This window comes from Salvelinus alpinus, chromosome 6, assembly GCF_045679555.1.
Source record: "Salvelinus alpinus chromosome 6, SLU_Salpinus.1, whole genome shotgun sequence".
Classification (NCBI taxonomy): Eukaryota; Metazoa; Chordata; class Actinopteri; order Salmoniformes; family Salmonidae; genus Salvelinus; species Salvelinus alpinus.
Genome location: NC_092091.1, coordinates 65,833,105 through 65,859,668, shown reverse-complemented (window position 1 = coordinate 65,859,668; position 26,564 = coordinate 65,833,105). Strand labels below are relative to the sequence as shown.

Genomic DNA, 26,564 nt, shown 5'->3' with positions numbered 1-26,564 from the left:
ATGGGTGGGGTTAGGCGCTTATGTAGTCACGGTAAATTAAATACTATGGAAATGAGACTTCTGACACCACAAGGAACACTGGTGTGTAGAAGAACCAAGCACCAGCACACTACTTAACCGTGACTCCAGTTCCGTGAACCTCATTTGTTCAACATGCTAGTAATCTCAAATGTTATCGTGGTTACCGGTTTAATTTGCCATGCGAATGTGTGTGTGTTGAAACGTGCACCAAAGACAAAGTATTTGAAAGTATTCCCCTCAGTAATGTAATAAACCGAAGACGCTTTATTGAACACATAACACAGTGAAAAACAGACAACTGAAATGCTTGAAATGAAAGAAAAAAAACCTCACATTTTATTGCACTTATAAGAAAATAAAAATTCTAAGTTGAATCAAACAAATCCACAATCCCTTTCAGGTTTTTTTTCTCTGTCTGTTTTCTTTTTGCCAGGCAGTTACATGAATGAACTGAAAAAATAAAAACACCTGCGGCATCTGATTTCTCAAACCAGATCATAAATTAAAACAGATTAAAAATAAAACGAGAGAGGAGAAAGAACAAGATTTTTTTTTTTTTTAATATACAGTGTTAAACCACTTTCACAGTTCTGCTTGAGTTGTGTGTGACTCCTTTCTTGGGAGATTGAGTTTAACTTATCGTTTTGGCTACAATGTTCTGTTCACTTGAAGCCAGGTTGCCTGTTGGTACATTTTCCATTCACAAACCATTAGACGGCTAACTGCTACGCGAGCTAGCTAGCGCTTAACAGTTTGACTGTAATGTGTAATATGTCATATTCATAACACTAAGACTGTCCTGCCTTCTACTGTACTTGTTGTCAGTTTGCGCCCATTCATCAATGTGGCTTCAAACATTTGAATGGAAACAAGTCACATATGGATGGACAGTTCTTTCTTTCATTCACTCAATAAAAAAAAATAAAAAAACACATTTGCTATTTTCTTTTTTCTCTTTGCCAGTCCACACAGCATCTAGACAGTTCCCCACAGAACTGGCTGAAAGCGCTTTGTCCCAAGGAATGTGTTAACAATTTGCCCAAAAACATACACACGCGCACACACACACAACACACGCACATTACACCCTATCGTTTCCTCTACGCAGGCAAACCTGTCTTTGTCCAACACTCTCTCCTCTCAGCCTCGCTGAGGCATGTTTGGCTCAAGTTTCAGTGGCAGAAACAAAACCACGGTTGTTATTGTCATGTTTCCCTCTCTCTCTCTTTTGTGTGTCGTCTGTTTAAAACATTAGAAGAGTCCATTTTGGAATTTAGTCTGGGACTAAAACGTCACAGCGAGTAAAAGTTCCATCTTAATTTCAGTTTTATCTAGCAGCATAAATACAGTTTACCCACTGGGAAAACGGTACTGGGAGGGAGGGAGGGAGGACGCTATTCCACACGAAGAGCTCCGAGAAGAGAACCCCAACCTTTCCCCCCCCCACGTAAGAACCAGCATTGAGGAACCAACCCAGCCAGACTCGTTGAAAAACAAAGGACAGCATAATGTCTAAATCTGGAGACGTAACATCTCCGGACTTCAGCTATGAAGAAAAGAAAAATGTAAAGAACAACCCAAACAGAAAATAAAACGTGGTGAGATAACAAAAGCAAAGACGTGAGTGGAACAGGTTAATACTGGGAGTTGTTGCTGTTGGCAACAATAGGCAACCAAAAAACAAACAACCAAAAATCCTCGTCTTTGAACTGATTGAAAGAACATAGCTACAACAGGAAAGCAAATTCACAGTTGTGTGTGTGCTCCTATGTGTTTTTTGAAGAAATCAAACCCTGGAACTAAAAGACTGAAGAACAATAAGAATGGAACAAACAGAGAACAGGATATAGGGCCTGATGTTATAGGCTCATACCTGGTTTGGGGACCAATCAGATTCTTGGCATGTCGTTTCTCTCATTCTCTCCCCGACGACAAGAACCTCCTTACTTAGCTAATATTGTGTGTCTGTGTGTTCAACTTTTTCCCAATTCACTTAATTTCCTCAAATGAGAATTTGATGTTTCCCTGTGTCTTTGCCTTGTGTACTGTATACAGTGTTGTTCTTCTATTAAATAGTCGGTTGGCGCTTTATGTGGGGGATAAAAAATTATATATCTTTATACATCTGAACAAATGCTTGCGTCAGGCTTGAGTGAACAAGTCTCTGTTTTTTTTTGCGAAGAAGCTGCCTCTATAGCCGCAGAGTTATTTCTTCAAGAGTTCCTGTCTTTCTTCTCTTCCTCCTTTATTGGACGAGTCTGTTCCTCCCCCTCTCCTTCCTCTTCCTCCCAGCCTACCGCAGAGGTGCGGGCGGCTCGCCACACCCCTGTTTAAAGCCACACCCATTTCCACCCCACCCCTTCTGATTCGGACTCCACCCCCTTAAGGTGGGAGGGGTAACAAGTACGGGTGCTGGCCGGTGAGGTTGGCGACTGTGGCTTTGTCAGAAACGGCCACTGGCGGGGGGAGGGGAGAGGTAAGGAGGGGGCGGTGGTAGCGTTGAGGGTAGGGTGGGGCTGTTTCTGAGTGTGGGAGTGAAGAGTTTAGGGCACGTTCACCCTCGATGTTGAGCCATCTCATCCTCGTCTCCCTTTAACCCTCCTGCCCTCTCCTCACTTGTCCCCGTCTCGACCATTTCCGCTCCTCTCCTCTCACTTCATGTCCACGTCAAAGTCTAGCACCAGTAGTTTTGTCTCCTCGGTGCCGTTGCGGCTTCCCACGGCACACACCAGCTTGGTGTTGGAGGCACGGATGCGCCACACCACCCCGCCGCTGCCGCCGCTCTCCAGCGTCACCAGGTTGCGGATGAACTCGCCCGTCTTCAGGTCCCACAGCTTCACCGTGCCGTCGTCCGAGCTGGTGATGACAAAGTTCTTGTTGAACTGCAGGCACGTCACGGCGCTCTGGTGCTTGTGGGGACCTGGTGGTGGAGAGGGGGAGAGAGAGGAGGGGGAGAAGAGTGAGCGAATGTGTGAAAGAGATAAATAGCTAGTTTCTCCTTTTCACTGTAGTGTCCCTTTAACGTCTACCTCCCCAGAGTCAGATGAACTCACAGATACCATTTTTTTGTCTCTGAAGTTGCTAACTAGCGTTAGCGCAATTACTTGAAGTCGATGTGACTTCCATCAATTGCGCTAAAGCTAGTTAGCATTGGGTCGCGAAACTACCTCTAACTTCCTTCATACTGGACACAGAGACATAAAAATGGCATCAATGAGTTCATCCGACTCTCGGAAAGTAGATGAAGGGCCTCGTTGCCAAAATCCCATAATATCCCTTCAAGAACACAGAGGCAGAGAGTTAGATGGACTCAACGAGTGAGGGAAAAAAGGAAACCAATAAAGAGAAAAGGCTTGATAGAAAGAAATCATTGATTGCGAGGTCATTGGTGGAAGACCTGGTAGAGATGGTAAATACTATACGGTTTATTTCTGGAGAGTGTTAAGGCAGGGAAATAAGGCACCCTGCCTTGTCCTCGTCTGCCATGGAAAATCCTGGGCTAGTAGAGGAGAGGAGCCCAGGGCATAGAGCTGTCACCATCTACAGCTGCTGACTAGCTCTGCTGACTGCAGCCTGTTGGCACTACAGCGGTGTGTGTGTGTGTGTGTGTGTGTGTGTGGCAGCAACACCCATTTGGTGTGTAGAATGTGGCGTCTGTGACTGTTGCCTTCTCTTTCGACGAGGTGCCCCTGTGTGTGTCTGTGTGAATGACTAATATTCCCTGAAGAAATGCAGATGATAAATCCCCCACATTTGATCTAGTTTACACTATTAAAACACAGAATCACAGTTTCAAAGATGTGGCTGGCAACATTACAATACCTTCCAGCAGTTATTCCACAAAACTCTAAACAGTGAATAGTAATCAGGATGATATCTCTAATATGGTGTACTACAGTCCACAATGAAATGTGCTCATTATGAATGCGAAATCATTCATTGTATGAAGTACACTAGGAATTGTGTTCATTAGCCTACCAACAAATGTCATTTGAACAGTGCTCCAGTGGCAGCCAGCAGTGTAAACCCTCATCCTCTCCCTTCGTCTGTCTGTAGTGTTTTCAAAGGGCTAGACATTTTGCACTGCGCCTTTCTCACAAAGATTTGACAATGTACCCAGCCAACCCCCACATATCTCTCTCTCTCACCCTCCCCCTCTCTTCCCTCCCTCTCCATGTAAATTTCCACAACAAAGCAGCTGGCTACGTCGTTACCTATCCTCTCAGCTTAAGTACCTCATCTGTGGCTGCCAGTGAGTTGCCTGTTGAGGCTTTTGTCTTATCTAAATGCCCTAATGAATGAATGGCAGAAATTGCCCATTGACCCAATTACATGACCTACATCCCTGCACCCCATCCCCCTCCATGCCCTCTTGGCCGAGCGTCACGCCCCCTTGTCATGCCCCTCATGGGCCAGGCTCCCCGACAAGACAGGACCTGGGCCAGGCTCCCCGACAAGACAGGACCCCATCCACCTTGCTTCCTCATCATAAGGGGCTTTATTGGCATGGGAAACATATGTTACATTGCCAAAGCAAGTGAAACAGATAAAAAATGAACACTCACAAAAGTTCCAAAAGAATAAAGACATTTCAAATGTCATTATGTCTATATACAGTGTTGTAATGATGTGCAAATAGTTTAACTACAAAAGGGAAAATAAATAAATATAGGTTGTGTTTGTTCTTCACTGGTTGACCTTTCCTTGTGGCAACAGGTCACAAATCTTGCTGCTGTGATGGAACACTGTGGTATTTCACCCAATAGATATGGGAGTTTATCAAAATTGGGTTTGTTTTCGAAATTCTTTGTGGGTCTGTGTAATCGGAGGGAAATCTCTCTCTAATATGGTCGTACATTTGGCAGGAGGTTAGGAAGTGCAGCTCAGTTTCCACCTCATTTTGTGGCCAGTTCTGCCTTCAGTGGCCTCTCAATAGCAAGGCTATGCTCACTGAGTCTGTACATAACCAAATAATTCCTTAATTTTGGGTCAGTCAGTGGTCAGGTATTCTGCCACTGTGTACTCTCTATTTAGGGCCAAATACCATTCTAGTCGTCGCTGGTTTTTTGTAAAGTCTTTCCAATGTGTCAAGTAATTATCTTTTTGTTTTCTCATGATTTGGTTCAGTCTAATTGTGTTTCTGTCCTGGGGCTCTGTTTGTGTTTGTGAGCAGAGCTCCAGGACCAGCTTGCTTAATTAAGGGGCTCTTCTCCAGGTTCATCTCTTTGTAGGTGATGGCTTTGTTATGGAAGGTTTGGGAATCGCTTCCTTCTAGGGTGTTGTAGAATTTAACGGCTTTTTTCTGGATTTTGATAATTAGCGGGTATTGGCCTAATTCTGCTCTGCATGCATTATTTGGTGTTTGTGAATTCTTGGTTGGTGAGCGGACCCCAGACCTCACAACCATAAAGGGCAATGGGTTCTATAACTGATTCAAGTATTTTTTTAGCTAGATCCTAATTGGTATGTCGAACTTTATGTTCCTTTTGATAGCATAGAATGCCTTTCTTGCCTTCTCTCTCATCCTCATGCAGGGCCATCACCCCTTTCACCCCTCCTCTCACATCCTCCCCTCTTCTCTCTCATTCTAAAACAGGGCGATATCTATTCCCTTTGTTCCAAGGGGAGGGGACACGTGTGAGTTGTAGTTCCATGGGAATCGTTGGGTTTGTAGTTCACTAATAAGGCCATTTGGGGGGAAATTAGCACTGGCAGAAAACAGTGCAGCTGCACAGTAAAGGTTTCTCCATTTCTCCCCATTCAAGGTAACAGTACTTAGTGCTAATGGCTGAGAGAACTGTTACACTAACATCCAGAGCCAGGGAAATGATCCCTATCTGAAGAGTGGCTGGCTGGCTGGCCCACAATGTGTTGGCGCCGTTTGGCCATGCACAGCCAAGCACATCATTGAGTGAATATCTCAGAGCAACAGCCTTATGCTCGGGTCCAAAATTGGCCAATTCCAGACATTTTCCCCACTTACAGATAAAAGGAGGTTGTAGAGTTGTCTGCGGTAGATGGTGGAGTTTGAAGGGAGTTTCCCCCCATACCATGTAAAGCATTTTGAGAGTCAAGAACGCACTATATAAGTCATATCAAATCAACCAATCAATCAAACATGGTTGTATTTACAAACCACCAAACAGAAGAAAACAGGCTGAAACAGGGAGGGACTACCTGAACTTGTCCAATGAGAAACACCCGTTTTCATTTTCCATTGCTAAGCGTTTCACTTCGTTGTTCTTTAATGAATACAACCCTGTTCCAACGAGGGCGTTGACGACAGACTCGCCTTGCAACGTCTCCAGGCACTACGTGTGTCTGTGGGAAGGACGAAGACTCACCTTGCAACGTCTGCAGGCACTGTCCCGTCTTGATGTCCCAGATCTTGACGGTGGAGTCGGCGTTGCCCGAGACCAGGATGTTGTCTTTGAGCTCCATGCCGCTGGTGAGGGACTGGTGACCTGTCAGAGTGTGGATGCAGTTACCCGTCTCCACATCCCACACCCGGATAGACGTGTCCAGGCTACCACTCACCACGTGGATCCCATCAAACTGGAGGGGTGGAAGGATGAGCCAGTTATTGCGGTACATTCCGTTTGACACCAACAGATTCCAGTCATTTCTATTCTAGCATGGAATCAATCAATAGAATGTATTCATGAAGCCCTTTTTCCATCAGCAGCAGTTATCAGAGAGGCTTTACAGTACCCTGGGACAGAACCCAAAGAGCAAGCCACACAGAGGAGGATCCACTTATATATTACAATAAAATGTAGTGTAAAATAAGGAATTCTACATCGGAATTCAGATCGGATGTGTCTGATGAATCCATTGAATCGGAGTCAAATAAGGCTTTTCTAGATACTATTGCATAAGATATAATGAATTAAATTCATTAGCATTCATATAATATCACATTAATTCATTAGATCTAATTCATTGTATAGATGTGTACAGCTTTTTCAAAGTCAGAGTCACATAGAGTGTATAGAGTGGAGGGCATCTGTCCATCTAAACAGTAAACCTCTCTCTCTCTCTCCCCCCTATTCCCTATTCAGATGAACTACTTTTGAGCCTGGTCAAAAGCAGTGCACTATAAAGGGAAAAGGGAACCATTTGGGATGCAGCCTCTCTCTCTGAAGGTGATAGTTGTGGCTCTAAACTGCTCCGTTATCACACAGAGAGAGAGAGCAAGAGCAAGAGAGATGTAAAGGGAGAGGACATCTTCGAGGACACAAGGCAGAGGAATCCATTAACCTTCTAACACTACTACTACTGTGTGTGTGTGTGTGTGTGTGTGTGTGTGTGTGTGTGTGTGTGTGTGTGTGTGTGTGTGTGTGTGTGTGTGTGTGTGTGTGTGTGTGTGTGTGTGTGTGTGTGTGACCCAGACTCACACCAATGTTCTGTTTATATAATGTTACTGCAACGTAGAAAGAGAAGGAGTTGAGAAAAACCCATCGTACTGCTGCTCTGCTGCCTTGGATACAACAGACAGAGGGACAATTTTGTTGTGGCTTTTTCCCAACCAGTGTGGTTCACATGGCAACCACCTTATCATATTGTGGAATGGCGGTTCTCAGCACCAACGGCAAACACTGTTTTAAAGGGCTCTGGGTTCTCTAAGTCCTCCGAGGTCTATCGTTCTTGTTTTATGGACGCGTTAGGCACTGTATGAACCAGATGAGACCCTGTTGTACACTTTCAAAAGAGATGATTATAATTTACACCAAACTGTACAGTGGATATATGAAGGGATTTGATTTGAGTAGAGGATGACGGCGTGCTAAATTGATTCGTTTCGTGTTTTATCCCTAGAGGGCTGCCAAATAGTAGGACATAAAAGGAAAGTAAAAATAGTGATGTTTGAGTTGGGGCGGGGTGCCCTTTGATGAGAAGGGCTTGATTTTGCACAGTTTAAATGCACAGTTTAAATACACGGTTCACTTAGAGGACTGTAGATTAAAATCCAATAGACTAAGTCACTACACAAATCTTCAGACATTAATGACATGCTGGACTCTGTGGTGCGTATGAGTGTAAGTGAGCGTGTGCGGCAGGTAGCATAGCGGTTAAGAGCGTTGGGCCAGTAACTGAAAGGCTGCTGGTTCAAATCCCAGAGCTGACTAGGTGAAAAATATGTCAATGTGCCCTTGAGCAAGGCACGTAACCCTAATTGCTCCTGTAAGTCGCTCTGGATAAGAGCATCTGCTAAATTACTCAAATGTAAATAAATATGAGACAGCACGTGTACACAGACCCCTACCTGTAGTGAGTACACTCTGTTGGTGTGGCCCTGCAGCGTGTGGAGGCAGGTCTCAGTCTCGGGGTCCCAGACCTTGACCATGAAGTCGTAGGCCCCGCTGACCACCCTGCGGCCGTCGTACTGGACGCAGCGCACCGCAGCCACGTGGCCCATGAGGACGTGTAAACACTGGCCCGTCTCGACGTTCCACACGCGCAGCGTGGCGTCGCGAGAACCACTCACCACCCTGGGAGAAGAAAGAGGAGACGGATTGACGAGACATCAACATTCAAAACACTAGTCTATTCCTGCAGGACTTTATCAAATCTAAAGTTAGCTGGCTGAATGTCTGAGAATTACAGGCTGAGTGTTTATGGCTCAAATCTACTGGTTAGATTGGATTCATATAGGATCAAGGCAATTGCTTTTATGTTCGTGTGGGAAAAGGGAGCAGTTAGTGTGACAGCTTTGATGGGAATCTTGACAAACCTAATGGTGTTTTTGCCAGGGCCTTGCAGACACGTATCCTTCATGTTGGTGATTTACTGGCAGTAAATGCAAGAGGTTGACCTCTAGCCCTCATTCCCATAATGACAGTTGATGAAAGCAAAACAGGAAATACGTAAATAAGATTGTAGCCTTCTCATTCTGACAAAGACCATCTTCGAGTTTCGCCATCGTCATGCTGGTACATGAACGTACACAAAACCCCCAGGACACAATACCCACCCCCTCCTAAACCTGCAACCCCTCCGGCACAGAAAGCAGGAAAAACAGGCTCATAAAGAATTGGGAGGCGTACTCCATAAGTTACAATACGGCTTCCGGCATCCAGCACTGACAAAGATGGAAATCACTGTTCTTCCACTGTCAAGCCCTGCAGCCGCCAGAGGCCCTTCACTTCCTGCGAGTGAGTAATCAAAATGTTACACAGAACACATCGGCCTCGAGGCAGGAAGAGCACTAGAGGAGTGGCAGGCGGATCACTTAGACGGCCACTTTGGTTCTATTCAGGGTTCTATTCAGTCCCTATGAGACCCTAAGTACACTTCATGAGGCACATTGGCATGTTGTGGTCTTCCACTGATGTGTTTTTTACTGCCTGGGTACAGTATGCTTGTAATACATGCTGTTTTGATACCAGGAATAGAATAGAGTATGTTTCTCAACTCGTGTCGGACAACTACTGGTCCATTTGAACGATAACAACCTGTGGGGGAACAGTCACTCAGTACATACGTTTTCTCGTGCAGGTGCATACAGCGCACCGTTGAGGTATGCCCGTACAGGGTGTGGATACAGTCGCCCGTCTCTGCGTTCCAGACCTTGAGCGTCCGGTCGGTGGAGCCGCTGATGATGATGTTGTCCCTCATCTGGGACGACCACACGCCCCCCGTGTGGCCCACCAACGTCCTCAGACACTGCAGAGAGAAGATCTCTCAGTCTAGATACTTCACAATGACAAACATAAAACACACCTCATTATGCATACTCCATGCTATGACATATTCACATAGATGGGAGCCACACATTGGTGGTGGACGTGGTGAGTTCCCCTCCCTTCCCACGTAATTATATAAATCCATTTCCCTCAAGTTTGAGATTGACCCTCCGATGATTGGATGGAAGTCCAGTTGAAGACAGGATGGGATACCAGGCTGAGATCACGTTCCATTCAGAAGGTATAACAAAGTGAATTTAAATTGATCTGACCTTTCCTAAAAAACCTCTAGTCAAGTCAATCCACATGTAACTGCAGCACAGGGGGGATAAAATGTATTATATTGACCTTTCCTCCGTCTTAGGGAATTGCTTTATACTTATCTACAGTTGAATGAGGAGCCATTTCCTTCTGTTGTTCCAAGAAGATGGCAGTCCTGGGGTTCAAATACTTTCTCTGGGCTTTATTGAGCTTTGCTGGTGCAATCTAACCAACACATTAGCCGGAAAAGGGCAAAACCCGACCATCTGACACGCCAGGCAGACTGGAGCAACCACTAAGTATTTGAAAGATTTCAAATAGTATTTGAACCCAGGTCTGGAGTATAGGTGGTGACAAAGCCTTCACAAAAAGAGACCCATTCTTCCTAATTTGCAAAGCGAGATTAGCTATTGATTACAGTACAGTGATTAAAGAAATCTTTCCAATCTATTCTATTCAATTTGTAACGGCTTCCATAGCCCTTATCCCCCTAAATATAATTATCCCTCGAATTTAATTAGATTTTTTGGGATGGGATGGTAAACCGGAGGAACCAGTCTGTTCCGGGGGCGTTATGATCCGTGCCGGGACGTGTCGCGGAGGGTGTAAAACATGTGACCTCCTGAATGAAGCTGATAAAGTGGCGAGCGTCCAGCGACCGTCAAGGCAAAGCGGGGGCAGGGGTTTTACTGAGGTTTTACTGAGGTGAGTGAGTAGAGTGTAACTGCAGTCGCTCTCTCACGCTCCCATCTCAGTTACACTCTCCATCCATCTCCCTTGCTCTCCTGTGATAAACAGGGACGCTTAATTAACTTTGGGACGTAACCTTTTCTCTCCAATGTCACAAGCTATTTATTTTATCCATCTAACTGCAGTCAGGCCTCCATTCGCTCAGCTTCATAACGGTTATATTGCGGGAAGAGGAGGAGGCGGCAATTAGTAATGGTTCCAAGCAGGATATAATGAGATGAAAGCTTCTGCTACGACTGAGCGAGATGGTCACCATCTAACAGTGACTGTCAACGTCAGTAAACGGTCTAATAAATAATGGGTAAAATACAGTGGAGTATTTTGGCATGTTGTTCTGTCAGCTGTCAACATAGTACCAGGTTGTGGTCATGAATGCATTGAATGAGATCAATATTACATGTATACATATTTTTGACTGCATCACATCAAAACACTGTCCTGAGTCAAAGTACTCAACACACAGCAAGTCTGTTACCAGGGTGATGGATTCCCAAGCAAAACAAGCCCAGGGTTCTGACATTCGGGTTCCAAGAACGTGGAAGCATTCTCTCCTGCTCTCGGGTGATTAAAGCCTACTTCAGAGTCAAGGAGAGAAGGACCCCTGAAAGTGGAGGCTTAGGTGTCTATTTATCTGCCTGTGTTGAACAAATATGAAGAGGCATCTCTCTGCGTCTCAGAGGAAGATTAGGCATTCTTCCTCGAGGGCCTGTTAGGGGCTGGTTTGAAGACCAGGGTTTGATCAAGTGCTCCATTTTTGCATTACACTTCCTTCCTGAATCCTTTGATCCTTGGCGTTAAAATGTTGGAAAGGTACCCTGTATTGCTCTTCCCCACAGTTATCTTTCAATTGGGGAGACCATTTTGTTTTTCTACTGCGACTGCTGACAGTTGTCTCCTTCCCATAATGGTCACCTTTCCCAGAAGGCATAGTCTTCAGAACAGAAAAACCCCCAACAAAACCAGGTCGGTAAGTGAGGATGCCAACAGACAGGTGATGCTAACTGAAGGTAAAAGGCTAGCCAGCTAGCCCCGGGAGATAAACAAACAGGGTCTATTACAAGGCTATGAGAAAGCGGCACAGTGCAAAATAACAAGATGGTCACATATACTAGGCTAGACAACGTTTGCGGGAAACTCAGACTAGGCCAGATTGCAGACCTTGTTGTGTTAATCAGAGAGAGCTCACAGTCCAGCAGAGGTCAGATGTAAAGGAGCCTATATGCTGGAGAGGAATGTTTGTGTACAGAGGTGTTTTTCTTGCTGCCGCCTGCATTTGAACAGACCTGGTGGTTACCCAAGATCTCATTATGACTCAGAGGTACAGAGAGAGTGGGAGCAGTAGAGGGAGGGAGAGAGTGGGGGAGGGAGGGAGGGAGAGAGTGGGAGCAGTAGAGGGAGGGAGAGAGTGGGAGCAGTAGAGGGAGGGAGAGAGTGGGGGAGGGAGGGGAGAGGGAGAGAGTGGGAGCAGTAGAGGGAGGGAGAGAGTGGGAGCAGTAGAGGGAGGGAGAGAGTGGGGGAGGGAGGGAGGGAGAGAGTGGGAGCAGTAGAGGGAGGGACAGAGTGGGGGAGGGAGAGAGTGGGAGCAGTAGAGGGAGGGAGAGAGTGGGAGCAGTAGAGGGAGGGAGAGAGTGGGAGCAGTAGAGGGAGGGAGAGAGTGGGAGCAGTAGAGGGAGGGAGAGAGTGGGAGCAGTAGAGGGAGGGAGAGAGTGGGAGCAGTAGAGGGAGGGAGAGAGTGGGAGCAGTAGAGGGAGGGAGAGAGTGGGAGCAGTAGAGGGAGGGAGAGTGGAAGCAGTAGAGGGAGAGAGAGGGAGCTGTAGAGGGAGGGAAAACATGAAAAAGAGAGATGTCCTTTCAAGGACAATGAGGGAGAGATAAAGTGAATAAACCGAGAGAACAAGGGTTTTTCCAGCACTGTGCAAATGGCCCCGTGACACACAGGAGAAGGGTGTAAACTCAACACGATAAGGCCTCCGCATGCATTCCTGGGTCTTGATGATACGGCCTCAGAAGTTTCTGTTTGACGGTCAACACAGACCTGGCGTTGATCCATGTTAGTCACGCTCTCAGCTGTGATCCCACATCTAGCTAGTGGGGACATGCCAGGTCTGGATACGCCGATTAGTATGAACATAATAACATAGGCTAACAGTCTCTCACAACGACACACATGTCAAAACACAGTCTACAAAGATGAGACATGACCCAACCAGAACAATCAATTTAGATTTCAATCAAATAAACATTGAATGTGATGCTTCAGTTCAATACATGTAGGTCTCATATACAAGGAGATCAATGGACTCATTATGGAGTCTGGAGCTTCACATGTTATTATCTGAGGTGAAGGTGCACCAGGAACACACAGCTAGAGTGTGTGTGTGTGTGTGTAGCATCTGGCATAACAGAAGATGTCTTTCCTCTCTGTAATAGAGGGAATCTGCCTGCCTGCCAGGCTGTTTGCCTGCCATTTTAGATCAGCCTGACAGGCAGCGGAGTGTGTGTGACAGGCAGCAGAGTTGTCTGTTGACGGGCACAAGGACTTTCACTGCTCTAGCGCACAGACAGACAGCCTTTGAAGCACTGGGTGCGTGTACAGTGTGTGTGTACTGTGTGTGTGTACTGGGTGCGTGTACAGTGTGTGTGTACTGTGTGTGTGTGTACTGGGTGCGTGTACAGTGTGTGTGTACTGTGTGTGTAGATCGAAGCTTGACAGCTCTCATTGAAAGCGAAGGACAGCAAAGACAAAAGGTGCATGCCTCAGACGGACTCAGCAGCCCGCACCATATTCCACGACAACATCTGATCGCTAGGCTACTGAAGAGAGACAGACTGAGGAAAACTAACAGACAATTTAAAGTCTGGGGCTGCAGTAAACAAAATGCTAATATGTAAAAAAATAAAATAGAGCATCAACAATGAAGCCAAACCGAAGCAGTTCTCCGTCTGAGCCCAGACCATCATTTCACGGCATTGTGGTTTCTAGCCTCCTCTTCTTCAGTCTCAAAGCAAACGCTTTTAACAGAACTCCAATGGCGCCCTGTTATCTTACTTAACCGCAGAGCAATGCGGAATTCCAGGTTTGTACTTCCCAAATGGCATCCTATGCCCTATTATAGTGCCCTACTGTGGGCCCTGGTCAAAAGTAGTGCACTATAAAGGGCATAGGGTGCCATTTGGGACGCAAGCCAGTCTCTCAAGGAGAAGAGTCAAGGAAGCGTTTGTAGAGTAATCTGCTGGTGCAATCATGTCTTGATTGCTCACAGTGGGGTGTCTTGATTCACTCCCATACTGTATGATAGTACTGACGGAGTGAGAGAGGAAAAACCTCTGGTATCTAAAGGACAAGAATAACAATCCTAGTCTCAGATAATGATGGAATCTTTCATTGGCGACATGAAAGGCTAAATTCCACAACAGCGGAAGATCCATGATCTGATCTGAAGAAATTCTGCCGTGACGCACGATGGAAATGAAACGGTAAATGGTGTTGGATGGGATACGTTGTACACGCGAGCCATGTCTAACAGGGAAAATCTATGGAGACATTACAGCACCAGACACGTGTCTTGCTCCATTTTGTTCCAAGCGATGTATCAATGCCAGGTGCTACTTTGAGAAATGCAACTGGGGGACTGAACATGCCATAAAAGGAAACGAGGTCCATAACATGAGTTCTAAACAGTAGGCTTTGCACTGCGTTTGTTCTCTACATTAGAACATGTTCAGCAGAATATTTCATTCACTCGACTACTCCCCTCTCCACCGGTCAGGGACAGAACCCTCGCCAAAAGTAGAGCACTATATACGGAATAGGGTGCCATTTTGGACACAAGCTTGGTCTAATCACTGAATCCAGTGGCTGGGATAATGAAGTCATATTCAGACTGCACATTCTTTTTGGGACAGAGGAATTCAAAGCACTCTAGGTGTGACATTCCTGTCTGTGCCAGCTCATCTTTACCAAAATAAAAGCTGAAGGACAACAGAATTAAAAAACACAAATCAATGTGTTCAGACGGACATGGAGGCCAGTCTAGAGATGGAGTCAACATAGTCTCTCTGTAATATCCCAGTAAAATGACAACGTAAGAGCGAAAACTTAGACCTCAACGTAGCACCTGGCATTGATACATCACTTGAAAGACTGAAATGCATGTCTTTTCAAGGTCCATTTTGAAGCGTGGGTTTCTCTCCATCACCTATTGATCCAGCGGTGAATAAGCCCTTAGTCTGGATGTTAGCTGCTGAAAGCTGGGTAGGAATAGGCTTCCCTGAGCTCCTGTGAGGCTGAAGGTTTACGCCACTTAAGCTGGGACTTGGAGTGGAACGCCAATGTAGAAGGAGAGGAAACACAAGCGAGCGCACACACACATGTACTCCCACACACAGGCAACACACACACACACACACAGGCATAACACACACACACGTACTCCCACACACAGGCATAACACACACACACACGACACACACACACGTACTCCCACACACAGGCATAACACACACACACAGGCATAACACACACACACACACACACACGTACTCCCACACACAGGCATAACACACACACACGTACTCCCACACACAGGCATAACACACACAACACACAGGCATAACACACACAACACACAGGCATAACACACGTAAGAATAAATAAGAACACCCACAACCCAAGGTCAGACAATCTGTAAAGAAAGAGAGAGGAAAGAGAGAGAAGCTAAAGTCCTGTCTGGCAGCCAGGCAGACATTATGTCTATTTGCTGTTGAAACAGAAGCAGGATCAGGAAGAAGAATGCGGTAGCAGCACTGGACTATTCCCTGGCAGGGGTCATCCTGGGGTCAGGTCAAAACAAGCCTGGCTTGTCACTGCGAGGGATGATTGATGGTGAATATAAGGGCACTGCAGAGAGCAAAAGAGAGCGCGAGCGAGAGCGCAACAGAGAGAGCGCGCGAGAGCAAAAGAGAGAGCCCGCGAGAGCAAAAGAGAGAGCGCGCGAGAGCGTAAAAGAGAGAGCGCGCGAGAGCGTAAAAGAGAGAGCGCGAGAGAGAGCGCGAGAGAGAGCAAAAGAGAGAGCAAAAGAGAGCGCGCGAGAGGGCAAAAGAGAGAGCGCGAGAGAGCGCAAAAGAGAGAGCGCGAGAGAGAGCGCGAGAGAGAGCACGAGAGAGAGCAAAAGAGAGAGCAAAAGAGAGCGCGAGAGAGCACGCGAGAGAGCAAAAGAGAGCGCGCGAGAGAGCGCGCGAGAGAGCAAAAGAGAGAGCGCGCGAGAGAGCAAAAGAGAGAGAGCAAAAGAGAGAGCGCAAAAGAGAGAGAGCAAAAGAGAGAGCGCGCGAGAGAGCAAAAGAGAGAGCGCGCGAGAGAGCAAAAGAGAGAGCGCGCGAGAGAGCAAAAGAGAGAGCGCGCGAGAGAGCAAAAGAGAGAGCGCGCGAGAGCGCAAAAGAGAGAGCGCGCGAGAGCGCAAAAGAGAGAGCGCGCGAGAGAGCAAGAGAGAGAGCGCGCGAGAGCGCAAAAGAGAGAGCGCAAAAGAGAGAGCGCAAAAGAGAGAGCGCAAAAGAGAGAGAGCAAAAGAGAGAGAGCAAAAGAGAGAGCGCGCGAGAGAGCAAAAGAGAGAGAGCAAAAGAGAGAGAGCAAAAGAGAGAGAGCAAAAGAGAGAGCGCGCGAGAGCGCGCGAGAGAGCAAAAGAGAGAGAGCAAAAGAGAGAGCGCGCGAGAGAGAGCGCGAGAGAGAGCAAAAGAGAGAGCAAAAGAGAGCGCGCGAGAGGGCAAAAGAGAGCGCGAGAGAGCACGCGAGAGAGCAAAAGAGAGCGCGCGAGAGAGCAAAAGAGAGAGCGCGCGAGAGAGCAAAAGAGAGAGCGCGCGAGAGCGCAAAAGAGAGAGCGCGCGAGAGAGCAAGAGAGAGAGCGCGCGAGAGCGCAAAAGAGAGAGCGCAAAAGAGAGAGCGCAAAAGAGAGAGCGCAAAAGAGAGAGCGCAAAAGAGAGAGAGCAAAAGAGAGAGAGCAAAAGAGAGAGAGCAAAAGAGAGAGAGCAAAAGAGAGAGCGCGCGAGAGAGCAAAAGAGAGAGCGCGCGAGAGAGCAAAAGAGAGAGAGCAAAAGAGAGAGCGCGCGAGAGAGAGCGCGAGAGAGAGCAAAAGAGAGAGCGCGAGAGAGAGCAAAAGAGAGAGCAAAAGAGAGAGCAAAAGAGAGCGCGCGAGAGGGCAAAAGAGAGAGCGCGAGAGAGCGCAAAAGAGAGCGCGAGAGAGCGCGCGAGAGAGCAAAAGAGAGCGCGCGAGAGAGCAAAAGAGAGAGCGCGCGAGAGAGCAAAAGAGAGAGCGCGCGAGAGCGCAAAAGAGAGAGCGCGCGAGAGCGCAAAAGAGAGAGCGCGCGAGAGCGCGCGAGAGAGCAAGAGAGAGAGCGCAAAAGAGCGCAAAAGAGAGAGCGCAAAAGAGAGAGCGCAAAAGAGAGAGCGCGCGAGAGAGCGCGCGAGAGAGCAAAAGAGAGAGCGCGCGAGAGAGCGCGCGAGAGAGCAAAAGAGAGAGCGCGCGAGAGAGCAAAAGAGAGAGCGCGCGAGAGAGCAAAAGAGAGAGCGCGCGAGAGAGCAAAAGAGAGAGCGCGCGAGAGAGCAAAAGAGAGAGCGCGCGAGAGAGCAAAAGAGAGAGCGCGCGAGAGAGCAAAAGAGAGAGCGCGCGAGAGAGCAAAAGAGAGAGCGCGCGAGAGAGCAAAAGAGAGAGCGCGAGAGAGCAAGAGAGAGCAGAGAGAGAGCAAAAGAGAGCGCGAGAGAACAAAGAGAGAGAGCAAAAGAGAGGCGAGAGAGCAAAGAGAGAGCGCAAGAGAGAGCAAAAGAGAGAGCGCGCGAGAGAGCAAAAGAGAGAGCGCGCGAGAGAGCAAAAGAGAGAGCGCGCGAGAGAGCAAAAGAGAGAGCGCGAGAGCAAAAGAGAGAGAGCAAAAGAGGCAAGAGAGAGCAAAAGAGAGAGCGCAAAAGAGAGAGCGAGAGCGAAAGAGAGAGAGCGCGAGAGAGAGAGCAAAAGAGAGAGCAAAGAGAGAGCGCGCGAGAGGGCAAAAGAGAGAGCGCGAGAGAGCGCAAGAGAGAGCGCGGAGAGAGCGAGAGAGAGAGCGCGAGAGAGCAGAGAGCACGAGAGAGCAAAAGAGCTCGCGAGAGAGCAAAAGAGAGAGCGCGCGAGAGAGCAAAAGAGAGAGCGCGCGAGAGAGCAAAAGAGAGAGCGCGCGAGAGAGCAAAAGAGAGAGCGCGCGAGAGAGCAAAAGAGAGAGCGCGCGAGAGAGCAAAAGAGAGAGCGCGCGAGAGAGCAAAAGAGAGAGCGCGCGAGAGAGCAAAAGAGAGAGCGCGCGAGAGAGCAAAAGAGAGAGCAAAAGAGAGAGAGCAAAAGAGAGAGCGCGAGAGAACAAAAGAGAGAGAGCAAAAGAGAGAGCAAAAGAGAGAGCAAAAGAGAGAGCGCAAAAGAGAGAGCGCAAAAGAGAGAACGCGCGAGAGAGCAAAAGAGAGAGAGCAAAAGAGAGAGAGCAAAAGAGAGAGCGCGAGAGAACAAAAAGAGAGAGCAAAAGAGAGAGCAAAAGAGAGAGCAAAAGAGAGAGCAAAAGAGAGAGCAAAAGAGAGAGCGCGCGAGAGAGCAAAAGAGAGAGCGCGCGAGAGAGCAAGAGAGAGCGCGAGAGAGAGAGCGAGAGAGAGAGCGAGAGAGAGCAAAAGAGAGCACGAGAGAGCAAAAGAGAGCACGAGAGAGCAAAAGAGAGAGCAAAAGAGAGAGCAAAAGAGAGAGCGCGAGAGAGAGCAAAAGAGAGAGCGCGCGAGAGAGCAAGAGAGAGCGCGAGAGAGAGAGCGAGAGAGAGAGCGAGAGAGAGCAAAAGAGAGCACGAGAGAGCAAAAGAGCTCGCGAGAGAGCAAAAGAGAGAGCGCGCGAGAGAGCAAAAGAGAGCGTGCGCGAGAGAGCAAAAGAGAGCGTGCGCGAGAGAGCAAAAGAGAGCGCGCGCGAGAGAGCAAAAGAGAGAGCGCGCGAGAGAGCAAAAGAGAGAGCGCGCGAGAGAGCAAAAGAGAGAGAGCAAAAGAGAGAGCGCAAAAGAGAGAGCGCAAAAGAGAGCAAAAGAGAGAGCGCGCGAGAGAGCAAAAGAGAGAGAGCAAAAGAGAGAGCGCGAGAGAACAAAAGAGAGAGAGCAAAAGAGAGCAAAAGAGAGAGCAAAAGAGAGAGCAAAAGAGAGAGCAAAAGAGAGAGCAAAAGAGAGAGCAAAAGAGAGAGCAAAAGAGAGAGCAAAAGAGAGAGCGCGCGAGAGAGCGCGCGAGAGAGCAAAAGAGAGAGCAAAAGAGAGAGCAAAAGAGAGAGCGCGCGAGAGAGCAAAAGAGAGAGCGCGCGAGAGAGCAAGAGAGAGCGCGAGAGAGAGAGCGAGAGAGAGAGCGAGAGAGAGCAAAAGAGAGCACGAGAGAGCAAAAGAGCTCGCGAGAGAGCAAAAGAGAGAGCGCGCGAGAGAGCAAAAGAGAGAGCGCGCGAGAGAGCAAAAGAGAGAGGGCGCGAGAGAGCAAAAGAGAGAGGGCGCGAGAGAGCAAAAGAGAGAGCGCGCGAGAGAGCAAAAGAGAGAGCGCGCGAGAGAGCAAAAGAGAGAGCGCGCGAGAGAGCAAAAGAGAGAGCGCGCGAGAGAGCAAAAGAGAGAGCGCGCGAGAGAGCGCGCGAGAGAGCGCAAAAGAGAGAGCGCGCGAGAGAGCGCAAAAGAGAGAGCGCGCGAGAGAGCAAAAGAGAGAGCGCGCGAGAGAGCAAAAGAGAGAGCGCGCGAGAGAGCAAAAGAGAGAGCGCGCGAGAGAGCAAAAGAGAGAGCGCGCGAGAGAGCAAAAGAGAGAGCGCGCGAGAGAGCAAAAGAGAGAGCGCGCGAGAGAGCAAAAGAGAGAGCGCGCGAGAGAGCAAAAGAGAGAGCGCGCGAGAGAGCAAAAGAGAGAGCGCGCGAGAGAGCAAAAGAGAGAGCGCGCGAGAGAGCAAAAGAGAGAGCGCGCGAGAGAGAAAAAGAGAGAGCGCGCGAGAGAGCAAAAGAGAGAGCGCGCGAGAGAGCAAAAGAGAGAGCGCGCGAGAGAGCAAAAGAGAGAGCGCGCGAGAGAGCAAAAGAGAGAGCGCGCGAGAGAGCAAAAGAGCGCGCGAGAGAGCAAAAGAGAGAGCGCGCGAGAGAGCAAAAGAGAGCGTGCGCGAGAGAGCAAAAGAGAGCGTGCGCGAGAGAGCAAAAGAGAGCGCGCGCGAGAGAGCAAAAGAGAGCGCGAGAGAGAGAGCTCGAGAGAGAGCAAAAGAGAGCACGAGAGAGCAAAAGAGAGAGCAAAAGAATGAGCAAAAGAGAGAGTGAGAGCGCAAATAAAGGAAATCAGTTTTTTCCTCTTCTTGCAATGGAGATCTATCCACCAGCGGTTTTAACAACTGATCTAGGATCAGCTCAAATTGCTTCAGTCCTGACTTCAGCAAACTAACTAATCTGGCCCAGGCGAAGATGGTCTCTAGATTCTTCCAAACTGATTTAGGATCAGCTCACCTTTCTACAGCTCTGACCTCGACTGTCATAATAAAATGAACAAATCTGGCACAGGAACAGCTGGTTGGGGCATAAAAGGCAACCAACCACACGGCAGGGAGGGGTGAGGGCGGTGTTTGTGGATCCAGCCCAGATGCATCGTGGGACGTGGGAAAAGAATGGCCTCGGGCCAGCCTGCTGGGTTACGGTGACTAATCACGCACACACCTGTTCTGACCTCGGTCTTCACAGCATGGTGTGAGCAAGACACTGCAGCACTAACCTGAGAGTTACAAGTCATCCGGATGGACATCATCCGGATGGACATTAATGGTGGTGGTGGGAAGAGAGACAATCCGCATGGCTTCACTATCAGATGCCCTTGGTACTGATCTGTTCACATCAGCACAACGCTGAGAGAGACCGACAGACTGTATAATCACTGCTTGGCTGAGTGCCCAATGCAATCAAAAGGGAGGAAGCTTTTCTGTGATGAGGCATTACGCTTTCAGTGTTTCAGTGTTTCATGCACCTGGGCACCACTGACGCATTCAGAGTGTATTTGTAATTTTCCATGCAAGGATAGAACCACGTCTAAAACTTTTTGTTCCGTCCCTTAGTCGTTCTCCTTGCACTTTAAAAAGCCAGAGAGCTTTGTCCTAAAGGAGACATTTCATTAAGAGCTCCAGTGAAAATGGAGTCGGCGAAGACCAGGGAAGAGGTGATTTACAATACTCCCTGAGCCTCCCTACCTCTTGCTCTCCCTCTCTCAGCGAGGCCCACACCACGCCACCATTTTAGTAGACCCTATAAACCAGCAACACAAGGCCCGTGTCACCGCATCAGTCCCAGTCATGAATACCAACAGCCCCTCCCTCGCCTGTCTGACGACACAGATCTTTCACTGGCTCTCGGCACAATGGCTAAGGCTCAATCTCCAATGGTACCCAGGTACTACATAGAGAATAGGGTGACATTTGGGACAAAAACTAAATGCAGGAGCAGGAAGAGAGAACAAAATGGATTCCAGACAATACGCTGCAGTATTGCAGGACAGGTGGTGTTATGTGCCAATGTTGAATGATGTCACTAATCAATTGCAATCTGGTCAGGGTCTCAGGGAGATTCTGGAGCGTCAAGCGGTATCATTTGTGTAAAATCTCCAGTATACTGTAGCCTATGCATTTGAGTAAACCTTAAATGCAAAAATCAATACAAAACCCTTGATCGTGAATCTGAGGTATTGAGTGAAGACACACTAAGTCATTTAAAGAGCTGCCATAGCATGTGGACTGACTTCCTGCTAACATGCTTCATTACAGATCAATGAGACGGTAATGAGAAATACACGAGCTGTAATGAGTTCCTTCAGAATAGGAACTCATTACTATGCGTATGCATTCCATATAACACTGAGATGCAGTGGGATGGAACAACCAATGAGACTTAAAGAGACACTTTATCACTTTTTAAACTCCTATTCATAATCTCCGGAACCAAACCATACCAATCTACATACCAGTACCATACCAGTCTACAACTGAGACAATGGCGATTTTCTACATTCTGTAGTCAAAAAGGTTTGGACCAGTTTCAATGTGGGGGTTGGAGAGCGAGGGATGAGTGACAGTCTTACCTTTCCTGTGACAGCCGACCAGACCTTGAGCGAGTTGTCATCAGAGCCGCTGACGATGCGGTTACCACAGAACTGGAGGCAGGTGATGACATGGTCATCATGACCCTTAAGCACCTGGAGAGAACGAAGGGATGGAGAGGAGAAGAGGGAGGGAAGGAGAGAGATGGATGACAGGGAGGGAGGGAGGGATGGAGAGAACAGGAAGAGAGATGGATACAGCGGAGAAGGAGAGGACGGAACGAGGGAGAATAAGATAAAATGTCAAGAACCAAACAGGAACAATGACAAGGCTGTATTTCTCCAGACATCAAAGACTTGAGGTAAATGTCACAACGGCGCTTTGCAGGTGTACAGAGACCCCCGTTCAAAAAAGACTTGCGAGTGTATGTGTGTGTAAACTCAGCTGACGGACACGGGGGTCACAGAACTGCCGACTCGGCGAAAAACAGAGCGCGTTACAGACGGACGCAGGGGAGTGAAGAGCAAGCGCGGTAACCATGGTTACGTCAGCCATTCCTTCTAGTCACAAAAGGAACTGAGGGCTTTTTGAAATTAGCTAAATTAGCCATACGAGGCATATTACTCTCCCTTGCTCGTCAAGCTCAATTTAAACTCTGAAAACAGGAGAGCCCGAAACACTCAAGAAACAGCAGTTTGATGTAGAAGTAGAATTGAGGTCATGTCGAGCTCTAGAGAATAACTACCATTAAAAAAAACTATCTATAAGAACTGCAATTACCAAAATCTTCTTTAGGCGAGGTTGAGAACTGACCCACCGGCTTCCAATAAAACCCAGCATAAGAGCCTTATCGACTTGGACGCCTGATCTAATTCAAAGCCGCTTTATATCAAATCCATACGAGTCTCAAGGGAGTGTTCAGATATAATGAAACCGTCTAATAAGGAACGAAGAAAGGCTTTAGATTCTAAGTTTTATACAAAACCACCAACTCCAAAGTTGAGAACTGAAGGAGAATTAAATACTGTGGGCTAATGATGAACGCAAACAAAATGATCTATATTATAAACTGGGTGGTTTGAGCCCTAAATGTTGATTGGCTGACAGCTGTGGTATATCAGACTGCATACCACAGGTATGACAAAACATGTATTTTTACATTGGTAATCAGTTTATAGTAGCAATAAGGCACCTTGGGGGTTTGTGGTATATGGCCAATATACAACGGCTAAGGGCTGTATCCCGGCACTCCGCGTTGTGTTGTGCGTAAGAACAGCCCTTAGCCGTGGTATATTGGCCGTATACCACAAACCCCCAAGGTGCCTTATTGTTTAATTATATAAAATGTTGAGAATAAGGGGAAGCAAAGACAAAATGTCTACCTTGGGTGATCGGAGGTCTCCTCTCCTCCAGTTGGTGTCTATCCTATGCTGCCTGATGTACGCACACTTCCAGGGGCTGTGGGTGAAGCCCGGCTTGGTGATTTTCCTCTTCTTGAAGGCTAGAGGCTCATCAATGCCTGCTTGTGAAGAGATGAGAGGAGAGGAGCAGTGTCAGTCCGAGACTGCGTCAGAAAGCAGAATATCTACCATTTGCTCAGGCCATTGTCAATCTAGTCTGACCATTGTTCAAGATTGATCATATTGGTCAATGTTGGTGTCAATCATGGTCTGAAACTACTGCAGCATGTTCCTTTCGGCCAGTACTTGTGCCCGTCATGCCCGTATACCGGTTCAGTGATTCCTATTGGCTAAGTGCGTCTAGACTGACCCTCCTCCCGGCACTTCTCCCTCCAGAGGAGGTTGTCCTCAGCCAGGATCCGCCAGTAACGACAGGTCTGAGCGGCCTGCAGTAGGTCCTTGGGCTCAAGGAACGACAGCACGTACAGGGCCAACTGACGGAGGAGAGGAAGGATGTAGGGAAGGAGAGAGAGAAAGGAGGAGAGAAGGTTATTTTACAGCGTAAGGGCGTTGCCGTGGTAGAGTGGGTGGTCTGGGTCTAGTTGACCAACACCACACCTCCTAAAATACCAGTGCTCTATAATTCAATACCAGTGCTCTACAACTCAAACATACCTCATCCCCAAGCCATTATTGACGATTCAGAGCAATTGAGAGCGTTTGAAAGTGTTTCATCGATGCAGCACAGCAGAACCACTGATTGTGTATTGAGTTGGTTACATAACAGGGTACTACAGGGTGTCTTCGTCTTACTACATGTCTCTGTCTCATCCATATATGGATACCACTGAACTGCCCCCAGGGTTTGTTCTGTTGGAGCTTCTTTACTCTGCCTAGTGCCTACCACACCCTATCACACTCCAGCCTGAGAGACAGAGAGACAGAGAGAAAACAGAGAAGAGCGAGAGAAGAGAAAAAACGGCGAGAGAGAAAAAAGAGCGAGAGAGAAACGAGACGGAGAGAAGAGAGAAACGAGAGAGCGGGAGAAAAAGAGCGAGAGAAAAGAGAGTAGAGAGAGAAGAGGAGATAGCGAAAAAAGAGAGGAGAGAGAAAAGAGAGGAGAGAGAAAAGAGAGGAGGAGATAGCGAAAAAAGAGAGGAGAGAGAAAAGAGAGGAGAAAAGAGAGGAGGAGATAGTGAAAAAAGAGGAGAGAAAAGAGAGAGAGCGAAAAAAGAGAGAAAAAAGAGGAGAGAAAAGAGAGAAGGAGAAAAGAGAGAAGAGAGAAAAGAGAGGAGGAGAAAAGAGAGGAGAGAGTGAAAAAAGAGAGAGAGAAAAGAGAGGAGAGAGTGAAAAAAAGAGAGAGAAAAGAGAGGAGGAGAAAAGAGAGGAGAGCGCAAAAAAAGAGAGGAGAGCGAAAAGAGAGGAGAGAGAAAAGAGAGGAGAGAGAGGAGAGAAAAGAGAGGAGAGAGAAAAGAGGAGAGAGAGGAGAGAGAAAAGAGAGGAGAGAGAGGAGAGAGAAAAGAGAGGAGAGAAAAGAGAGGAGAGAGAAAAGGAGAAGAGAGGAGAGAGCAAAAAACGAGGGGAAAAGAGGAGAGAGAAACGAGAGGGGAAAAGAGAGAAGGAGAAAAGAGAGAAGGAGAAAAGAGGAGGGAGAAAAGAGAGGAGGGAGAAAAGAGAGGAGGGAGAAAAGAGAGGAGGGAGAAAAGAGAGGGAGAAAAGAGAGGGAGAAAAGAGAGGAGAAAAGAGGAGAGAGAAAAGAGAGGAGAGAGAAAAGAGAGGGGAGAACAAATGGGAAGCAAAGCAGAAACAGCTAAATGGGAAGAAACAAGTAACAGTGACAGGGAGCAAGACAGGCTGCCTCATGCACCAACCTCTGCTAAACAAGGTAACAGTGAGAGGGAGCAAGACAGGCTGCCTCATGCACCAACCTCTGCTAAACAAGGTAACAGTGACAGGGAGCAAGACAGGCTGCCTCATGCACCAGCCTCTGCTAAACAAGGTAACAGTGACAGGGAGCAAGACAGGCTGCCTCATGCACCAACCTCTGCTAAACAAGGTAACAGTGACAGGGAGCAAGACAGGCTGCCTCATGCACCAACCTCTGCTAAACAAGGTAACAGTGACAGGGAGCAAGACAGGCTGCCTGAGGCTCCAACCTCTGCTAAACAAGGTAACAGTGAGAGGGAGCAAGACAGGCTGCCTGAGGCACCAACCTCTGCTAAACAAGGTAACAGTGACAGGGAGCAAGACAGGCTGCCTCATGCACCAACCTCTGCTAAACAAGGTAACAGTGACAGGGAGCAAGACAGGCTGCCTGAGGCTCCAACCTCTGCTAAACAAAGTAACAGTGACAGGGAGCAAGACAGGCTGCCTCATGCACCAACCTCTGCTAAATAAACAGTCTGAAGGGGCTTGGCCACTGGAGCAAGCTGAGGGGAGGCTATTTAGAGCATTACAGACTACTTCCCACACATCTCCCTTCACTCACTCCCTCCCTCCCTCCCCCATTACAGACGATTCCACACCTTGCCTTTCTCTCCCCTCTCCCACTCCCCGTCCAGACCTCCCTCACACCTGACAGACAGGAGGCAGGTGCCAGACTGAGACAGCCACTCTGTTAAGGACCTCTCTGAGGACACCAGATAGATCCCCTGAGAGCATAGAGTCCTGAACAGAGACACATTGGCCTGGTGTTATTAGTCCTCAGTTTGAGCGAAGGGTGACACACCCACCGAAAGGTGCCATTAAGGCTATTTCCAATGAGTTAAGTGGAGATAAGAAGACAGCTCAGGGAGCTTTCAGTTCTCAGCTCTTTGGGCAACAGGGATGGATGGATGGATGGGAGAGTGCAGTTGGGGGAGTTAAAGAGGTGGTTCTCACTTCTTTAGGAGGTAGAAAAGCAAGTGGGTAGAGAGGCGTTAGAAAGAGAGCGGGAGGAGAAAGAAGGGGTCAGAAAGAGAGCGGGAGGAGAAAGAAGGGGTCAGAAAGAGAGCGGGAGGAGAAAGAAGGGGTCAGAAAGAGAGCGGGAGGAGAAAGAAGGGGTCAGAAAGAGAGCGGGAGGAGAAAGAAGGGGTCAGAAAGAGAGCGGGAGGAGAAAGAAGGGGTCAGAAAGAGAGCGGGAGGAGAAAGAAGGGGTCAGAAAGAGAGCGGGAGGAGGAAGAAGGGGTCAGAAAGAGAGCGGGAGGAGGAAGAAGGGGTCAGAAAGAGAGCGGGAGGAGGAAGAAGGGGTCAGAAAGAGAGCGGGAGGAGGAAGAAGGGGTCAGAAAGAGAGCGGGAGGAGGAAGAAGGGGTCAGAAAGAGAGCGGGAGGAGGAAGAAGGGGTCAGAAAGAGAGCGGGAGGAGGAAGGGGTCAGAAAGAGAGCGGGAGGAGGAAGGGGTCAGAAAGAGAG

General features: G+C 48.0%; 1 protein-coding gene across 6 annotated transcripts in view; it reads right to left on the bottom strand.

The window, feature by feature from the left end:
* Nucleotides 1-262: 262 nt before the first annotated feature.
* The window catches only part of LOC139579131 (F-box/WD repeat-containing protein 7), a 120,473-nt gene continuing 94,171 nt past the window's right edge, over nt 263-26,564 (bottom strand). For 4 of the 6 annotated variants that reach the window (XM_071407441.1, XM_071407436.1, XM_071407437.1 and 1 more), the window contains exons 5-11: nt 23,546-23,669; nt 23,158-23,297; nt 21,817-21,930; nt 9,506-9,687; nt 8,288-8,513; nt 6,366-6,576; nt 263-2,941 (exon numbers count right to left, since the gene is read on the bottom strand). In XM_071407441.1, coding sequence (XP_071263542.1) covers nt 2,673-2,941; nt 6,366-6,576; nt 8,288-8,513; nt 9,506-9,687; nt 21,817-21,930; nt 23,158-23,297; nt 23,546-23,669 — 1,266 coding nt within the window. In that variant the 3' untranslated portion in view covers nt 263-2,672. The remainder of the gene's footprint in view (nt 2,942-6,365; nt 6,577-8,287; nt 8,514-9,505; nt 9,688-21,816; nt 21,931-23,157; nt 23,298-23,545; nt 23,670-26,564) is intronic. The other 2 variants (XM_071407438.1, XM_071407440.1) reach the window with 1 other exon arrangement.